General features: G+C 39.3%; 1 protein-coding gene across 1 annotated transcript in view; it reads left to right on the top strand.

Moving 5' to 3' along the window:
• LOC148278232 (uncharacterized) overlaps nucleotides 1–20,958 on the top strand; it is a 57,421-nt gene that overhangs the window by 23,797 nt on the left and 12,666 nt on the right. The window contains exons 3-18 of the mRNA XM_088231712.1: nucleotides 1,283–1,437; nucleotides 2,528–2,659; nucleotides 3,699–3,822; nucleotides 5,041–5,267; nucleotides 6,354–6,470; nucleotides 7,486–7,716; nucleotides 8,798–8,968; nucleotides 11,043–11,138; nucleotides 12,366–12,528; nucleotides 12,830–12,942; nucleotides 13,788–13,909; nucleotides 15,060–15,156; nucleotides 16,484–16,562; nucleotides 17,745–18,389; nucleotides 19,118–19,311; nucleotides 19,492–19,606. Coding sequence (XP_088087838.1) covers nucleotides 1,283–1,437; nucleotides 2,528–2,659; nucleotides 3,699–3,822; nucleotides 5,041–5,267; nucleotides 6,354–6,470; nucleotides 7,486–7,716; nucleotides 8,798–8,968; nucleotides 11,043–11,138; nucleotides 12,366–12,528; nucleotides 12,830–12,942; nucleotides 13,788–13,909; nucleotides 15,060–15,156; nucleotides 16,484–16,562; nucleotides 17,745–18,389; nucleotides 19,118–19,311; nucleotides 19,492–19,606 — 2,781 coding nt within the window. The remainder of the gene's footprint in view (nucleotides 1–1,282; nucleotides 1,438–2,527; nucleotides 2,660–3,698; nucleotides 3,823–5,040; nucleotides 5,268–6,353; nucleotides 6,471–7,485; nucleotides 7,717–8,797; nucleotides 8,969–11,042; nucleotides 11,139–12,365; nucleotides 12,529–12,829; nucleotides 12,943–13,787; nucleotides 13,910–15,059; nucleotides 15,157–16,483; nucleotides 16,563–17,744; nucleotides 18,390–19,117; nucleotides 19,312–19,491; nucleotides 19,607–20,958) is intronic.

Here is a 20,958-nt window from a genome sequence, read left to right as displayed (position 1 = left end):
AAGAAATATGAAAAAAGATTCTAAAACATACCTACATTTATGAAATGAGAAAGGACTTTCAAGAAATTAAAATTATATTATGATATATGAAACATATTCCTCAGCTTCCTGTCTAGTCTTTTTAGCAATTCACTTATGGTTTATGATGGGAAATTACTAATCACCGATCATGTACCGATCAAATCAGTTTTTTCATGCAAACATGAAACTCTTTTTCCGAAAATTGATATAAAAACGCAAAAACAAGCCTATTATAGTGTTGAAGACAATTATTCACCAAAAAATAAGACATTTATACTTTTTTCATGAACAACATCGAATGAATTATTTTTTTATTCGATCCATTTACATCGATCAATTTGTCCCATCTCTAACATTTTTCCAAAATAACGTAATCTTTTAAGAACGTCGTTAATAATTAGGTTTATTTTAGTTTTTAAAGCTGGTTTTATTTTATATAGTTATGTTGATTTATATGTCAAGTATTGTATTAAAAAAATCAATTAACATGTCAGATACGAATGATTTTTCGTGTGTCAATATAAATCACTCCTTAGATGTTACTACAAAGTTATGTCATCACTTTTGCTGACAACTGTCATTCTAATCAAGCAATATTTTAAGGACAATAATATTTACACTTATTTTACTAACGTATGTATTTACATCATTTTACAGTACACATAACATTTCTTTTTAAATTTATTCAAACTTTTCTCATTCTTCATACATTTTCTAACCTTTATAAATAATACAATTTTGAGATTCCTTATTCTGTCCTTATTTCCAGTAATATAATTATGAAACTTTTTATTTAGCTCTATCTTATTAATGAAGTATTTGGGCATTTGATTGTTTAAACATTTTAATATAAAAACAAGCATATTGTGCATATGTTTTGTGTCTGGAATAGAATCAGAGTGTTTTCCACTCGATGTCTACTCTCAGTGGAAACAAGTCCGGCTCGTTGTGTAGTGGTCGACGTGTTCGTCTAGCATTTTTAAATAATTGACCAAGTATTGATTTTAAAGGTTTTTTTAATTGCTCTATTTCATCTCCCGAACTGGCACCTGAAGCGTAAGACTGATCACCTTACGAAGGGTAAATTTAGCATCATGATAATACAGTACTCGCCCTCCCTCCGCTCAGTAGCCGGGCTCCCGAAGACCCGAGCTCGGCGGGCGAGAACTAATATACGACAACCCGTCATAATAGAGTCAGGAGTTCATGTACCAAATCCTGTCCGACTGATATTCTCTGACGCGCCCGTCTGTTGTCGCAGATCACCTGGTGTCCCGGGGGCGCATGTCGGAGCCGGAGGCGGCGCGCGTTTTCCGGCAAATGGTGGCGGCCGTGGGCTACTGCCACTGCCGCAAGGTGGTGCACCGCGACCTCAAGGCCGAGAACCTGCTGCTGGACGCCAACATGAACATCAAGGTGAGTGTCGCCTAGTCTCGCGAGCGAAGAGTTGTCGACTGTCTCGATCATAGTTCTGTCAGTGTGCGTTTTTGATTCTATCTTATCTATGCGCGCAATCGTCACCGTGCATATTCTGTTTTGCACAATCTTTTACCCTGAATTTGTATGAAAAATGCCATATCTGCTAAAACCGTGATTCGAGCGAGATAGACTACGCTTCATACCGGTGAATCGTGCGTTTGAGGGAGAAGACAATATTCGCATGCGCAGAATTAAAACATGACTTTCTTATGTAACGTCACTTTGACCACGCGTAATGACATAATATTAGTATTAATTATGTTGGTTAATTTACGTTAAATGTGCGTATAATGTTAGTGAATATAAAGCAGTATGCAAACAAAAACCGATGGCAAATTTAGCGTTGCTGATTCCGATGCGCGGGCTGTCATTATCGCTCATTTACCACGTCACACATATCGTATTCTTATAATATTATTTAAATGAATAAAAGTACAAGTTGACAAAATGTAAAGAAATGCGTTGCCGAAGTTTTGGTCAGCAGCCGCCGGTGCTCGGGAGTGAGAATGTTTGCCGTCTCAAAACTAAGAGTTGATAATAGTTTTGTTGTTAATTTTTTCCAGAGAATTTGCTTTGGCTCCTGGGGGAGATTTTCCAATTCCACTCACAATCACCAGCGCGATTATACTCATAATTTCGCTCTTTCTGTAGGGAATTTTTTGTCCAGCTGACAGTTTTTTCAAAACATGTATATTTTTTTTGTAATTATTTTTATTTAAGAAGGTAAACACGAACAGAAAATATAAAAGGAAACATAATGAAACCCACCAAGCAGCGCAACCGGCTTGTCAGCAGGTTTCTTCTTTTCCATTACAAAGAAAAAAGATGACTGTTAACATAAAATAATAATCAATATAAAGCCTTGAAAGTTTTGTCAACATTTTCTTTTAAGATCTGTTTAGGAATGTTATTGAAAATTTTAGTAATTTTAACACGCCTTTACAGCGATCGATCGACCGATCCAACACTTTTGAATGTATCACGATGTAACTGTATGCAGTGTAACGAGAGCTCTGTACTTTCGCAGCTGGCCGACTTCGGGTTCTGTAACGAGTTCAAGCCCGGCGAGCCCATGTCCACGTGGTGCGGCAGTCCTCCCTACGCGGCTCCGGAACTGTTCGAGGGCCGCGAGTACGACGGGCCCAAGGCCGACATTTGGGTGAGTCATACTTCCACGCTACTCGCGAGTCACATAGCATAGTCATTTAAATAACAGTCAAACTATTTCGATTACTTTCAGTATTGCATTACAAAATTTTCACTCTTTAAATTACTTTAATCATTCTATTAAACTGTTACCTATTTAAATTACTTTCAATATTGCTTTTTTTAACATCATCATCATTCCCGTACATTGAGTCTTACGCTTCAGGGTCCAGCCCAGAGGCTATGAAATATTGTGGGTTATAAACACCCTTTTAAAACTAAATATTTCATGTCAACCATGATGGGAATCGAACCCGAGACCTCTTGCACGGTAGGCAAATGCCCTAACCACTTCGCCACGGTGCTCTTTTAAATTGTTAATTAAATTTCCATTAATGTTGCTTTTTCAACTGTTATTTTTCAAATTACTTTCGATGTTTCTTTTTTATCATTACTTTTAATATTAAATAGTGCCGTATGTTTTCACGGTCACTGTTATCAATGTGTATTTTTTTTTGTTGTTGGATTCGTTTCGACGTTTCGGCTACCATTGCAGGAGCCATCTTCTTGGTAAACTGAATGTTTTGTAGAAATAAAAATGTGTCGCAGTCTGCAGCAGGCACATCCCATGTCATTTTTGTTTATTTTGTTTGGATGATTTTTTTATTTTTAAAAGGAATATTTGCGTCTACAAAGTGTTACCCTAGTTTACACGCTATTTTATTTTTATTAATTCTTTTCTTTTCTGTGCGCCCTGTTTGTTCAATAAAAGAGGCAGTTGAAATAGCATTTTTACAACGAAAGTGGTCTTTGGTGTTTTATTCACGTATAAAATAGCTAAGTTTGATAATTTCTGCATTTTTAACTTCGAAACGGTATAATGTGGACTCCCGTGTTTGACCCTCGAAGGTACAGATATTTATGTTATTGTTTTTGAGCACCAGTATTTCAAAATATCTCATCTTTTGCTTAATGTAACACGACAGACGTAGGTATGTTTCCTAAATAAAATTCTCAAAATATTGCTGACGAATGTGCTTCTCTGTTTGTAGTCACTCGGCGTAGTTCTGTACGTGTTGGTGTGTGGAGCGCTGCCGTTCGACGGGAACACTCTGCAGGATCTACGCAACATCGTCATACAGGGAAAGTTCCGAATACCCTTCTTCATGTCGCAAGGTAACCTCATTTTAAAGACTATCCTGATTTTAACCTTTTCAGCCGAGCTGGACAACCCAACCCTGACCACTTATAGCCGTATTAGATCGTGCGAGAAGAAGAATGCACACAAAAAGCGGTACTAGAAATATAGGCGCCAGGGGCGAACCGTGTATAGATGCGATTATGCACAGCTTACCATTATATTTGACTATCCGTTTTACAATAACTTTATTTACAGAAAAACAAACAAATAATGACTTTATCTTATATCTTGTATTTTTCTCTAAATATAAATAAAAATATTAATAAAGCGCGCCCAGCGCCAGCAATGAGCCAAAGAACTAGCCAATTACTCCAGCCTATTTCTTCATGCAAATAAGTGTACTATATTATGAACATCTTAAACCCAGTGGCGGGATTTTTCTCCCAGAGTAAACTTGTAGATTACACAAATTACAGTATTTCAAACATTATTTCTTAAGGACTATTTTTCTTTGAGATGATTCTTTTGACATATGACTCGCAACACATGTGGCGCTCGATGCGGCCGTTTTTGGCATTATTCATTTCAAGAACAAATCGACCAGTTGACATTTCAATCGTAATGAGAATACCTAATACTGACTGAATTCATTGTGCTATTTTTTATCAACTTTTTTATAAGTTATGTGTTAAATTAATGGATAATATAGCTACACAATATAATATATTACAAATTTACGTCGTTTGAGTTGATTTCATAGATAAGAGTTGTTGTATCACACAGATCCACAGAAAAAAAGCAATTTTTAGTATATAAAAGTTACGTTATATTATGTACCTACCATTTAGGTACAAATAAATTATATTTTTTATAGCTTACCTGTAAATAAAATCCCAGTTTGCCACCGATAGGCACACCAGCAAAGGCTGAGAATTCGACAGAAAAAAATATTAGAATTATTATACATTCTTAACATTATGGGACAGGATTGTGCAGAAAATTAAAGCAATATGACGATTGACAATATAAGCTATTACAAAGAATATGCTCTTGGGACAGACTAGATACCCCCCCTGAGGGTCTAAGGCCGATTGTGGATTGTGGATTGGAGATGTGTATGGACTTACGTATAGTATTAGAAGAATGAAAAAATATCGATCGCTCAGCACGGGCGTAGCTTAAAAAGCCATAATTACTTAGTGAATGCGATCTATTGTAAATAAATAAATAAATCAACGTCTGTCCGTGTGCAGAGTGCGAGCAGCTGATCCGCAACATGCTGGTGGTGGACGCGGAGAAGCGGCTGTCGCTGCAGCAGGTGGCGCGCCACCGCTGGATGGGAGCCGAGGGCCCCCTGGAGCGGGGGCGCTGCGCCTGCTGTCCCCCGGCGCCCACGCCCGCGCCCCCCGACCTCCTCAACCCCACCGTGCTGGACCACATGCTCACGCTGCCCGGCCTCTCGCACCAGATGGTCAAGGAGGTGACACTGTTCTCACATTAGCCCCCGGCTCTGGGCGGAATCCCTGAACATCACGGCTCACCTCACTGTTCACGCAGTGAAAGCATGTGATCCTCCTTCTCTAACTCGTATATTGTCCATGCGGCTCCGCTGTGGAGTCGTCTTCCATCTACCTGTGATGTTTCCGCAGCAAATATTTCCCACTTCTTCCGTAAATCCTCCTCTTATAGAGTTTTATTCCCCTTTTCCCACTGAAGACTATTATCTCATTTATTTCCTTTTTCCATTGAATATTAATAATAATCATCATGGTTTATTAACAAAAATAACAATGACTTTATCTACTACATACACACTTAGGTAACATACTTCTCTGGATCATGTCTAGTCTGCCTAACTAGGTACAACTGTTTTAAGGCAGACATTTTTATGCTAAATAAACAATAACATTACTACCTACTAATTGATTTATTATACAGTTATACAATATTCATTTATACCATTTATTATTTAAGAATGTTTTTGAGTAATTTTTCTCGACCTAAACCCAGTAACCAATTTATTAAATGTATTTATTTCCCAATGAAGTCTAATTATCTCCTTTATGCCATTGAAGACTGGTGTCTAATTTATCCCCTTTTCCCATCGATGACTAGACTCTAATTTATTTCCTTTTTCCATCGAAGACTAGTATCTAATTTTATTCCGTCTTTCCCATTAAAGTCAATTTTCTAATTGGTTTTTCTGTGTTTTCTACTCTCAGATAAATATCCTAAAAAAATAAATCCATTAGATATAAGCTTTCCTCGTAGTACAGTAGTTGGCACATTCCTCAGCTACACATGAGGTCCTGGGTTCGATTCCTGGTAAGGTGGACTATTTTAAGGGTTATTTAAACTATAATATTTATTTATTTCTCGACTGGCACCTTAAGCATAAGACTAGATTATTGAAATACACTGCATTTGGTTCACTGCCCTATGAACCAACAAGTGCGAAAAGGGAAATAATGATGATGGTGATCGAGCTACTTTGCATTTAGTCTCCCAATACAATGTCATATTGTTTTGGTGACAACCCTCTAACCGCGTCTGTTTTTGTCTGCAGTCTGTGAAGGGGGCCCGCTTCGACCACATCTCGGCCATCTACAGCTTGTTGGTGGAGAAGCTGAGTCGGGGAGGCAGAAGGCCTTTAGGGGCGGGGGGAGGGGGGACCCCGACAGGGGTAAGTCACACTAACATTACTACTTATGATATCTATCAACTTGGAGGGTCAAATCCGTAAGGATTTGAACAAAGTCTTAAATCCTAATGTTTGAAACCTGTCCGCTTCCCGGTTTGGTGATTAGCTCATTTGTTAATATTGAAGGTTAAAATCCTGACTTTATCTTTGCAACATATTTTTTATAAAATATTTATTCTCTAAGAATTTTCGTTAACAAACTTCCATGCTTTATTGATTTTAAATGATGTGTCACTGTTTAGTACCTAAAATGTGAGAATTTTTCTTTCGAAAATAGAGATTTCGAGTAATTTTCGCTATGCCTTATGCACCATTTGCTGCAGAAGAGGGTAAGAATATGAATAAAATTGGAAAATCTGCATAAATTTATAATTTGCGTTAACTGTGCGGGTCCTAAGTATGTTCCCTGGGGAATACCAACAGTGTCGACATACCATATTAGGTCATTTAGATAAAATTCTGAGTAATTTATGGAATGCCTTGTTAACGATAAAGCAGACTGTTTTGTGTGTAAAATGAATGTCATTCTGTTTTGTTGAAGCTCGGAATATTGGAGAAAAATTAAAGGACCGCGGAAGTGGACCTATTTTCAATGTAAAAACGAATATTACTTTTGATAATGACTTTTCACTTTCACTCGCCACGACGATTCCAAGATTTGTTATGTCAAATTTTAGATATGTTCGAAATCAAAGTCTTCTGTTATAGTACCTGAATGAGTGTCCTATGCACCATTTGTTGTAGAAAAAGATTAAGAAAACTTATGGAATGCAAAAATTTTTTTTTTTTTTTTGTTACAACAGTGCGGGTCATAAGTTTGTTCCTTGAGGAACACCAACAGTGTCCACTGACCATATTGAACAATTCACAGACTGCCTTATGCACTCTTTGTTTCGGATATGGTTTAAAAAGACTAATAAAATGCATTATGGAGTGTGTTCTCTGAGGAACACCGATAATTATTATCAGTTTCAGTATATTTCTCATTCCATTACAGGCGACCGTGGCGCAGATGAGTTCCATCGCGCTGCAGTCCGACAGCTCGGGCAGCTCGCCCGGCTCCAGCCAGGAAGGGGAGGAAGGGGTGGTGGTGGTAGAAGGCCAGGTGGCGGAGGGGGAAGGCCAGGAGGGGGAGGGGGGAGAGACGCCGCGCGACGTCGGGTCGCCGTTCGTATCCATGCCCGCCATTCCCGTGGCCAGCTACCTGACCGCCCAGGACCTGGAGAAGGTGAGAGCTTGAGATCACATCACATTAAACCCTAATCTGCACCAGTGGCTCAATCGTAAATGTTTATTGATGACGGACCAATGCGGCGAGGAACTTTTATCGCATTGATTATTACAGACACTAGCGCCCATTGTGATTGAACTACTGAAGGTGCATTGGAAAAGTACACACAGTGTACCTAAATCATGTCTTTCAGGAAGGTAAGATGGATTAAGAATGTAGTTCTGGGTGTGAAATAGATCTAGAATCCTGGACCTCGCAGTGTAGTGGTCGGTGCTCTTGCCTATCACGCTTGAGGTCCTGGGTTCAATTCCTGGGAGGGTCAACATGAAATATGTGTTTATAAGGTGGTTTTTCATTTCACTGTCCTTGGAATTGTTCCCAAACTTAAGACTGATCACCGTACCTTCCTGTACCACAAGGCTGCGTGTTTTTTTACCAATGCTGAGCCCTATTCATCATTAGATGCGGATATGGCTTTGATGATGATGAATGTCATATGTCGCTAGATTTTTATGCCCGTCGCCATGCTTTAGAGAGTGGACTTCAGGACAGGCTTTGTGAGTGGGGAGGACCATAATATTTGATAAGCCCATGATTAACAACAGGTGACCGGTTCGCGTTCGTTGTGTAATATTACAAATTTCGTTATTAACATTGCTCAGAACTCCAATACAAAATGACGACAAACACTCACCTAATTTTCAAGTCCAAACCTGGTTGGTGGAATTCTTCTCGTGGGCAGGCTTTATAGGATAATGAATTGAACAGGGCGCTTGAATTTGAATGGTCAAGTGTTACGACGCCATGGGTTTGTATAACCTAAACTAATAAACAATTGCCTGGTGCAAGGATCCAAAATTTGGCAATCACTTGAACAACTTATCAGCGATCTCGCAATGATACGCAATCACATGCACTTGCCGATACAATTAGTACCTCATTGCCCACGGTGAGATCGCTACATCTTCGAGGTTTCATAAAATGTTCTATGCGCCACCCTGTAAAAATAACACATGAAATCACAAATTTAAATTTGACCCGAATGAGCGCTGACACGTTGCTGTCTGTTTTGTTTCAGTTCGGGGAGATGGATCTGGACTGTGTGGCGGGGGCGCCGCAGCCCCCGGCGACAGGCGTGGAGGGCGGCCAGGACGGCTGCCAGGTGGGCGGGCTGGGCGTGCACGCACACACGCACGCCACCGCACGGCGACACACGGTGGGGCCGCAAGACTCGCGGCACGCTGGACAGGTGAGACAAAACTCATATTTTGACAAATCAAAACCGTGTCTAGAGAATCCAAGAGCATCGGTGACGAGATGGGTAAAAAAGTGTAAGATGCTTGGATTGTAGCATACGATAGATACATTTGGGGTATCCTCAGTGCCTTACTCCTAGAGAGCATGTTTACGAGATTTAAAAAAAAGCACACGGCTGAGGGGCCAAATGGCCATTCGGAGAGATAAGCTTCAGTGAAAGAGGAATTGAGGAGATTGGGTGTAGGATCTAAAAGATTAAAATCGCCTACCTTTCGGATCGATCCCAGCCAGTTGACTGAAGGACTGAGAGCTGGCTCTGGGACACTTCCCTTTCTCTCTTCATTGAGAATCTTGCTTTCTGCATCCATCAACACTCGCATCGTAGATCCTATTATCCGTTATTTCGCTATCCATAAGCTCTCGTCCAAACCAACGCAGCACCCTTTTCTCGATTCTGTCGATAATGCTTGTCTCAGCCTTACATAGTTCACGGATCTTGACATACATTATTTTACCACAGATTCGCCTGAGAGATCGCATTTCGACAATATTCAAACTACTTTCATAATTATTTATCCAATTCCACGCTTCGCTCCCATACATTAGGGTCGGAACCAGACAAACATCTGTTTAAACTTCTTAGATTTTCACGGCCGTTAAGATGCACAATAAGTTTTTTCTGGGTTATTATGCCGTGTGTCGTTCGTACTCTCTACCGACGTTTCGGATCGCGTTACAGCGTCCATCATCAGGGTTGATGTTATTTGTGTATGAATATGTGTTACGTTAGGTACTTAGAATTTTTTACCGTGTCGTAGTCGTTTTTGTGTGATGTTATGTATTTGGGACTTGTACCGTGTCGTAGTCGTTTAGATTAATGTGTACCATTATGTACTTAGGATCTATACCGTATCACAAATCTGAGTTACATTGCAATCTTTATGCGATTTCTTTATGACTGGGTACCAGGATGTTTTTAATCGCATCCCATCATCTCTGTTTATGTTGTCGGGATGTTTGTAAATCTCAATTGCTTCTTTTACTAGTCGTGTTTGGTGGTTCTTTGGCCTCCCTAAGATTATCGGCTCAAAGGAAAACTTATGCCCCGTAAAGCCATATGTAAAGAATATTACGGATAGAATTTCCAAAATCCTTAAAAAACACCAGATTAAAACTGTGTTCGGCACGTCGGCAAAAATAGGAGATTTTCTTAAATCAGCAAAGGACCGGGATCCTCTCGAAACCGACGGCATTTACAAACTGGATTGTAAAAACTGCCCTAAGGTTTACATCGGGCAGACTGCCAGAAATATAACAAAGAGAGTAAAGGAGCACATGAGTGCATGCAGGCTCGGCTACCCCGAAAAATCGGCCTTGGCCGAGCACCACATAGAAACGGGGCATAAGTTTTCCTTTGAGCCGATAATCTTAGGGAGGCCAAAGAACCACCAAACACGACTAGTAAAAGAAGCAATTGAGATTTACAAACATCCCGACAACATAAACAGAGATGATGGGATGCGATTAAAAACATCCTGGTACCCAGTCATAAAGAAATCGCATAAAGATTGCAATGTAACTCAGATTTGTGATACGGTATAGATCCTAAGTACATAATGGTACACATTAATCTAAACGACTACGACACGGTACAAGTCCCAAATACATAACATCACACAAAAACGACTACGACACGGTAAAAATTCTAAGTACCTAACGTAACACATATTCATACACAAATAACATCAACCCTGATGATGGACGCTGTAACGCGATCCGAAACGTCGGTAGAGAGTACGAACGACACACGGCATAATAACCCAGAAAAACTTATTGTGAAACATCTGTTTGCCAAGGTAGATTCCAGTGCACCGTTCACCCTGTTCCCAGCGCTCACCCTCCTTTCGATATCTTTCTCAGTCTTTCCATCCCCAGTAAAAATATCCCGGATACACAAATTCTTCCACCTGCTTCAGAATATCTCCATTCTTAAAGTTACGCACAAACTTTATGCTGCGACAGGGATTCCAGTACTATTGTCGCTATATTAATCCTTTGTTTTTCAGGTATTGGAGTGTACACATGCGCCCGTCCCACCAGCCGCACACTGCACCCTGTCGCAGGATACTGCTATGGAAGCCTTTACCAACGGAGGAGGAAAGGTAGGCTTCCGGCTAGTCCGTGCCATTATCAACTGGGAGATATTTAAGTTGGCCCACTTTGAAAATAACAACTGTGCGAGCACCGTCTCGTACACCTGGCATCCTGAGTGCCTACCGATAAGAGAATGCTTTTTACATCTTTGCAAATATACTGTTGACAAATATTAAAGTGTTTATACTTTTGAATACTCCCGTACCTCAGGGTAAAACATCTGACGATGAGGATGGGAAGAATGGCGACGTTACTATGACTGCCCCCTGCGAGAGATGTATCAACTCAACTCAATTGCCCATTTGTGCGTGGGCTCGTAACTAAAAGTTCTATTCTCCCTGATTCCACTTTAACCCGGGAAGAATCTTCTCTTCAGCAGAGGAGTTTCAGACAGAAAGAGAGGAGACTTGATAGAGACATGCAAGATCCTAAATGGTCACTACGACTGCCCCCTGCGAGAGATGTATCAACTCAACTCGATTACCCAAAAGGTCTATCCTCCTTAACTCCACCTCAACCCAGAAACAAACTTCTCTCCATCAGAGTGTTTTCAAATTGAAATCATTTACCGAAGATATTTGTCCATGCCACCGACCAATTTAAGTGCCACTAGATATTGCTATGGCAGTACCCAGTAGGCTGCGAAATTTCATGCAATTTTTAGTAAAGTAAAATCTTAAAAAAGAAAGTAGAGGGTATTGATTACCTCAAAGTTGAAATGACAGTTGTCAGCAATAGAGACGACATAACTTTGTAGTGACGTCTAAAGAGTGATTTATATTGACACACGAAAAATTATTAGTATCTAGCATGTTAATGTACTTTTTTAATACAATGCTTGACATGTAAATCAGCACAAATATATAAAATCAGCTTTAAAAATAAATAAAAAACTCAAATAAACCTAATTATTAACGACGTTCTTACAAGGTTACATCATTTTCCAAAAACGTTAGAAATGGGACAAATTGATCAATTTATTGGTGAATAATTATCTTAAACACACTATAATAGGCTTGTTTTTGCATTTTTATATCAATTTTCGGAAACAGAGTTTCATGTTTGCATGAAAAAACTGATTTGATCGGTACATGATCAGTGATCAGTAATTTCCCATCACTATTGACGTTAGTTTGACAGCTGTCTTTTTAATCAAGCTAAATTTTAAGGACTATAATAACAACATTATCGTATCTCTCCATTGCGCAGTAGTAATACCCTTCCCTTGTCTCCAGCTGAAGGCGTACGGGGGTAAGCGAGCCCGCGCCGGGAACTACCACTCGCTGCTGCCCGACATTAACCTGCCCCTCAACCTGCCCCCCGTGCAGCACCAGCCTCCGCACAGCTTCAGCGTCAAGGACCATCACCTGCTCAAGCCGCCGCCCGTCATGGGACAAGGTCAGTACGGAGTGTTAGCTACCACTGCTCAAAGTGCTATGAGGGGTTATTGATGAAGTGTACAATTCCTGGATCACAGAGGAAACAGGGTGAGGATCCGTTTAATTCTTCTGCATGTCATGTCGGGTCCCCCGTTGACACTGACGAGCGCTTGGGAGAAAGCTTCTCTGCCTCGGACAGTGTGGAACTGCTCCTCCACAGTTCTGACCCCTCCACGTTCCTCGATCTTCCCCTTCGTGACAAGCTGAAGTATGATAACTTTCTTGGATTTTTACGTCTATTAATTTGGTGTATTTCGCAGTGAGTTCCTTCGGACGACGGGCGTCAGACGGCGGTGCCAATCTGCACATGTGCTACCCTCCCGGCACTACAAGCCTCACTGAGGACTGCGCCCTGTACGCCCTTCCTAACACGGTAAGTCCTGAGATATTCATCGAAGACTTTCAAGATGCATTCGAAGGTTCGAATATTGTAATCGAAAATAAAAAATTCTTACGAAAATAATTTACTGTGTCATCACACGCTACAGATTTATTTAAATGATTTAGATCATCACTTCACTCTCACAGTTTGGCACTTCACGTATAATAACTTTTCCTATCGCCGTAGATGTAGCTGGTCTAAGCTAAAGACCCCTGTCGGCTAGTACCCGGGGTGGTATTCTGAATGCAAAAGTGCGCCTAGAAAACACATTTTAATGCGTATTTACGTACTAAATATACGCTAACAGAGAGATCTCTTCGCGCGCAATTCCGTTCAGAATACCAGCCCTGGAATTCATAGTCTCTTTAGATATTGCAGAGCAGAGTCGTGCAGTGCCTTATAGTGGTTTTTTAGTACAAAAACTAGCTTGCAAATTACAAATATTATTTGAAGATTCTCTCTTTGGAAACTAGTATTTCGAACATTATTTCTGAAGGACTATTTTTCTTTGATAGGATACCGTTGACATATATGTATCACATAGGACATGTGGCATTCGAAGTGGCCATTTTTAAATTAAAATAGTGTAGAATAAAGACACAGAAAAAATAGCTATTTATAATTATATTACTTGTGTGTAGATACAAATCAACAAACATTTTTTGTAGATTACCTATAAAAAAAAAATCACCCCTCGCTACTGGTAGCCAGTGTGATTCCCCGAAGTAGTAGAGATATGAATGTACTTAGGCATTCCCAAAATAAGGCGAATCATTTTATTCATCGGTAGACCTGCGTAGATACTGTATGCAATATTATATATTTGTTTCTTCCAGGGCTCATCGTCAGCCGGAGCAACCATGGGCTCGGAAACCACTATTGGCCCGTCGGCGCCCGACCCGACCGGGGCAGTGCTGGATGATCCCTCATCGGAGGCCTACAATACCAACCTGTCTAGGTAATGCCATTCGAGATTTATTAATTATAGAACGGCCTCAAATTTGTACCAGTTGGAGAAAAGATCTACGCTCGAAGCAAGTCTCATCACTTCACCCAGACTTATCAATGCATTCCGAATCCAATTTCCCGATACGAGGATCCAAATAGAACAATTGCGATTGCGTGGTTATCAGCGATCGCACGAAGGTACAGAATCACGCGCTCTTGCGGAGAAAGCCGGTCTGCATTCTGATCAGAGTTCAGGACGTAAATTGAAATTATAACATAGCAACCTTTTTAAGATAGCAAATATAAGATTTTTTCACTAAAAACATTAAATTTGTTTAAACTTTATGATGGAAGAAAAATCATAGACCTTTTAAATTTATTCAAAATTGTAAATTCAATATGGGATTGCCTAGAACTGCTATCTCTCATTAACTTTAGGGTGCCTGGAAGAATGACTAGGCAGGTGCCACCATTTTGTAGCAACAATTTACGGACAGCGTATACTTGTAATGCCGTATTGAACAGACTTCGTGAACTCAGCAATAGTAATTCCCACGTATCGGATATATTTAGTGTAGGGTATTGTTTCTATAGAGCAAACCTTTTGAACTTTTTCAAAGATGGTGAATGGTAATTATATTTATTTATACATTTCATAATATATACAAATTTTTGTTAACTTTGCCCAGCTATATAATACAGTACTTTACGATTTTCTTTCAAATATTTTATTATTTAATTTGATTTTTACATTTATTCTTAAATTGTTAAAACTTCTACTGAATTCGTTGTATAATTTTTAGGTTTCATTTTTGTTTATAAATCTTGGGTAAAAGGTAATGTAGGTTTTTTTTAAAAAATAATTAAACCAAATATGTTATTATAATTTTTTGTAAAAGGCAGATTTGCTGTATATGTTAATAAAATAAGCTAATTATAAGATTCTGCATAATTACCTAGAATATGTCCATGTACTTGTAATTTTCTCAAACTTAACAGTTTGGGTAGGTAGGAAGAAATTGCCTTAAGCCAATATGCCCGCCCTTATGTGCATATAAATTGTATATGTATTTAAAGTGTAAAATAAATAAATAAACCTTCATAGTAAACCACTATAGGATGTGTCCTTCAGATTTGATAATACTGAATTGCGTTCCCAGGTATATGATGAACAGGGGGAACAAGCAGCGCCACACGGTGGCCACGGCCGAGGACGTTCACAACGCGGTGTCGCACAGCCCGGCGCCCAGCTCCTTGGTAACTTGCTTCATTATTACCTACTCATTCAGTCGGTACATTAGTTGAAATCGGGCACACATAAACATATTATTTGGTGTGAAGTCAGTCACCGGTTTCAGGTTTCATTTTATCTGAGATATAGTAATATGTAATACTCAGAGTAATCATGCGCCAAGCTATAGAGGAGCCTAAACATAGGAAAACCATTCTATGACTATTGGGTATTGAGTTAGCTACAGTTCGCAGCAAAACAATGAGCCGTACTCAGGCCGAGAATTGCCAAATGGATATTAATTTGCATTGTAAATGCTTTTAAATATGTACCTGTGTATTTATTATTGCAGGGTTATTCCAATTTATTTTTCTATAATACTCCTATATTTATTTTATAAAACTGAAAATACATGTGTGCATTTATTATTTTATTTATTCATTCATTTTATTTGCAATACACTTATGTTACATTTATTGAGACATAAATCCCAACTCCGTGGAACCAAAGTCATGTGTTGAGTTTGTTTGTTTGTCCGTCACATCTCCGAAACGGCGAGTCGTAGCGGCCTGAAATTTGGACACGTCGTTTTAGATGTGATTTCAAGGTTAACGTTGCTATTTTCGAGTAAAATTTTAATCAACCTCTACTCGATAAAAACTCAAACTTTATATGGATGCCTAGTGCGGCCCCGACATATTGCCCATAATCAACAGTAAACATACTTCAATTCACAAATTTATCCCCTAAATTGAGAAAAAATAGTATCTGAAGTAAATATGTTGATATGAGGAAATTTTTTAAGGAACATAATACACGTGTCGGGACAATAAATGCCAAAAATCAATGTAAATCATGGGAAAATATTCTAAATCAGTTACCTGTGAAAACTGTCTCAAACATACGGCATTTCGCCATAGTGGATTTTTATTTATTATAACGTAAATATCAAAGTTATTTACAAACAAAGCCAAGCACAGCGACAAAACCATCCGATAGAACCGTTACGTGTTTGTTGTCAAACAAAATAAAATGGCCGCCAATTTGTTCCTAACCAACATCGCTTGCGTTCTATAAAACATAGTGATAGGGCTTCTCTATAGGTTGACACATTATTACTCTGAGGTAATTCTGCTTGGTGTTTCAAATTTGATTAAGTATAAATAATCACCGAACTGCAGAATGTTCCAGATTTGGTCGACCAAAACTGACAAGACTGCATAATGTTCCAAATATGGCACAAAGTTCAGTTGATGAAATAAATATGATATAAATATTATTACTTACTTTTTTGTTATAAGAGTGCTAGGGATCCATTTTAAACTAAAAGAACTATCGGCATTTGTGTTACAGAGCAGCAACAGTCCCACTTCTTCCTCCAACATCCGCACCAGGAGGACCGGACTCCTCACCGTCACGGAGCGCCCGCCAGGTAAGGCCGCTCGCTGCACCCCTCCACCCCCCACTCCCCACTCCCCCGGCTAGCGCTCTGAGGGTGGCAAATTAATACAATGGCCTGTCAACAACAGGCCATTATTATGACACTTTTTTCACTATTCTATTCTGATAGTTTAACTATCATATGACATATTTTTTTATCCCATCATAATAGTTTTTTTCATTACCTATCCTATCCTGACAGGTTTTTTCAGTACTCATCCTAACTGATTTTTTTATTACCTTTCCTATCCTGACAGGTTTTTTCATTACTTATACTGTCCTGGCAGTTTTTTAATTACCTATTCTAATGTTTTTTTTTTACTACCCATCCTATTATGACAATATTTTTACTATCCTATCCTAACTGATTTTTTATTACCCATCTTTTTTTTAAGAAAAATCAATATTTGCGTTCTTACGATTTACCCAAATATTTAATTTTGAGAGCCATTTTCAACGAGTTGTAAATAACTCACTATTAGAAAATGGGAATAAAGTTGAGGTAGAGTGGGATTCGAACCACGGACCTTTGAGCCGTGAGTCCGAGACACTAGCCACGGGACCACAACCCGATTATCTTATCTTCACACTTTTTTTATTATCTTATCAGGATACTTTTTTTTAATATCCTGACAATCTTTTCGTAATTGTGATTTTTTAAAATGAATTATCGAGTGTTACCGCATAAGGGCACCATTTACAAAGACCCTTTCCTTTAAAAGCTGACACAAACAAATAGTTTTAATTTTTAAATTGCCACCCTTAACGCTTAGAAAAAACACATTTATTCGAACTTATTAATTATGTTTGCTGTAAATTTTTATGTAAATTAGATTGTTTGTCGTATTTTTATGCATGTTAAATTTTGTGATTCCTATTTTTTAGAATTATTTAGATTTTTTATTAAATTAATTTTTTGCCAAATAAAATTGCATGGATTTTCTGTAGCAACCTGTTTAATGTATTTTTATTTCTTTTATTTTTGCATCAAACAAAAATGTATTGTCTAGCAGATCTCGGTCATATTTGGTTACATTTTTGGTTAGTTAATACCTTCTACCTTCTAACACAATACATTTTCGTTTGTTTTATAATTTTCCCCGCATTTTTGTGTTGATTTCATGTTTTTGTTTGAATTTTGTTTCCTCGACTATTTGACAACTGTCGGCGACAGTAATCAGTCCGGAGCTGGTCATGGAAGTGGAAGCCAGGATGAAGAGGAACTATCTCCCTCCGTCCATTCAGACCAAGCAGCAGGCCGCTCCTACCTACCACCCGACCGTCCAACAGCAGAATGGCAGCTACGCCAACCAAAACCAACCGCAGAATGCGAATTTCGCTCAATTCCCGATGCAGGGAACGAGTTTCGGTCCCGGAATGTCGAATTTGCAACCCGGAACCGGCATGTTTCAACCCGGAACGCCCACGTTTCAACCCGGAACGAGCATGTTCCAACCTGGAACGCCTACGTTTCAACCCGGAACGAGCATGTTCCAACCCGGAGCGCCCATGTTCCAACCTGGAATGCCCATGTTTCAACCTGGAACACCCATGTTTCAACCTGGAGTGCCTAATTTTCAAATTGGAATGTCTATGTTTCAACCGGGAACGGCTAATTTCCAACCTGGAATATCTAATTTCCAACCCGGAACGTCCATGTTCCAAGCCAGCTCGTCGTCCAGCCCTCAGATCGTGCTCCAGGCGGTGGGGGCACTAGCGAACCTGGGCTCCATCCAAAGTGGACAGCCACCGCGGAAGTATTCGAATCACGGACCCCACAGATGCAAGTTACAAACCCTCGCCACTGTACAGGAAATGGGTAATTAAACAAAACATTGCTTCAATTAAAAATGGTGGCGGTATATGTCGATTTGTTTCACAGCAGTCCATAACGAAGTTCCAACACGCGGGATGCACATTCAAAATAAATACTCCAAAAATACTGAAAAAGGAAATAGAGTGGAGATGAGTCCACCTCTTAGTGATGTGGTTGGCGCGTTCACCTACCATGGTCCCGGGTTCAATTCCTGGCAAGGTTGACGTAAAAATATCGCTTTTGAAGGTGGTTTCCCACTGCAATATTTTACCGTCCCCAGACTGGCACCGGTATGCGGTAATGCGGTAACGATGACGACGTGTTTTTATTTTATTCCGCCTTTTGCTGTGTTTATGATCTGTCCCTGCATGCCCAGTGTTGTAGATCAGTTGCCCGTAGTATATTTTTGTTGCACCTATTTGTATGCAGTCATCTGTATTTACTAGTTTACCATAGTAAACAACTATCCACCTTGTTTTAAACTATCTTCTGTATTTTATAACTGTAACCCCCTTTTCCCATCTTATCTATTCCCACTTCCATTCATTAATTCATTTCGTGTCTTTCACTCTTCGTTTCGCCGATCTCACCCACCACTCTCCACTATTCGCAATTCTCAAACCTGACTTTTCAACTTCACCCGCCGTCGCTTCGCAATTATCCCTCCCCGCTTCCCCCTTCCCGCTCCCTCCACCTCACCGCGGTCGATAATAACACTCCGCTCTGCGCAGCCCGGGAGCACAGCGAGCGCTACTCGCCCGTGCGGCGCTGCTCGGACGGGCAGTGCCTGGCGGCGATGGCGAGGGGCGCGGCGGCGGCGGGCGGCGGGGGCACCGAGGAGGGCGCCGCCGCCCCCGCCCCCCCGGATCACGCCCAGCCCGACGTGACCATCCGCAGCGCGCGGCAGGAGTACCAGATGCTGCAGGTAAGGAAAATACACCTCAAATAGCCGTGACCCGTATCGTTCGCGGCGGTCGTTTGAGATAAGCCGATCTGTGAACCGGCTCAAACCTCCGGCTCGAGTACCATGCCCGGTCACGGCTGTTCTGTCGGCTAAATTTGGGAGAGAGACGAGAACACTATTAACGGATGACTCGCTCCACAGAGAGGGTTGGAGAGACAGAGACAGGCGCAGGTGACTCCCTCGCCGCCCCTTCTGGACACCAACGCGAGTGCCAACCTGTCGTACCTGGCCACGGGGAGTTCCAGTTCTGTTCCCGGTAAGCGTTTATTCCATTCGTTGTGCAAAGGGCACTGCATTTATACGCTTGTGGGTACAAACGTAAATTGACAATATGTGTCTTTTTGGAATGCTCCCGTTGGATCCATTCCAACGTTTCAGCTTTCATTGCAGGAGCCATCTTAGGGGAAACTAGGTATTTTTGTAGAAAAAAGCATCTAAACTGTTTTTGAATGGACAACTTATCGCAGTCTATTACTGCCCGGCTGGAAAGGAAGTTTTTCTTGGGATTGAGGTGGAATTGGGGGCGATAGAGCTTCCAGTTCTGGCCCAGTAAATTAGTGTTGGGATTTAATTAATACATCTCATGCAGGGGGCAGTCATAGTAATTATTGAGTATCTTTTTTAAAAAAAATAATTTTTATTCACATAACAAATAAAAATACAATATTTTTATTTTTTATTTTATTTTTATTTATTAATAACAAATTAAAATACAATATTAAATACATATATTTACATTAACGTTTCCCATTATGTAAAAGAAATAAACAATTCTTGTGTACATAATAAAAAAAAATTACACTAAAAATGTATTATGTAACTTAGTAGACATTATAATAATAAATATGTACATCTCCCCTCCCCTCCTTATCCTCTCTTCAAACATTCTTGTCCTTATCCCGCCAATTTACAGTAACTTAATGTTCTTAAAATAAATATTTAAAAAATCTTTGATTATTGAGTACATGAAAATAACATTTTTATATGTATAAATTGTGTGTACTTATTTGATATGTAATATATTTTCTTTACTAACTTTGTATACTATGTGGAAATCTGTTATTAGTTCTGAGTTTATACACTATATCTGTTTGTTTACTAAAAATATGTATGCAGAACTGTTGATTTCCCTAATAAAATAAAATAAAAGTAAAATAAATAAAATAATGGGGAGTGACGTCTTACAATAGATTATTTTATTTTAATCAATAATATTTTTGAAAAATAACATATATAAATTACAAAAAATATATTTACGATGTTTTCAATCAGTGTTACATAAAGAAGAATTATAGATGTATTTTTTTACTTCTTTCTTAAATATATTGTATTCCCGACCGTACTTTTTATTATCTTTGTCCTCTGCAAGTGTAATGATGCTGTGCAGTAGTTGTTTTTAATTTGGGAAGTAAGATATTCCCACCTGCTCTAGGTCGCGTACTTACATTTTGAGACCTAGAAACACCACTATTACTATACTATATTACAACTAAATACAATTGTTTACATTAATTAATTAATTAAATACACATATTTACATTAATGTTTTCCATTACATAAAAAAAATAAACAATGTTTTTTTATTTTAATTATTAATATTTTTAGGAT

This window comes from Micrasema longulum, unplaced genomic scaffold (assembly GCF_059751315.1).
Source record: "Micrasema longulum isolate JH-2025_06_02 unplaced genomic scaffold, ASM5975131v1 h1tg000905l, whole genome shotgun sequence".
Lineage (NCBI taxonomy): Eukaryota > Metazoa > Arthropoda > Insecta > Trichoptera > Brachycentridae > Micrasema > Micrasema longulum.
Note: the sequence above shows the minus strand (reverse complement) of the source record. Positions and strands in the feature narration are given on the sequence as shown.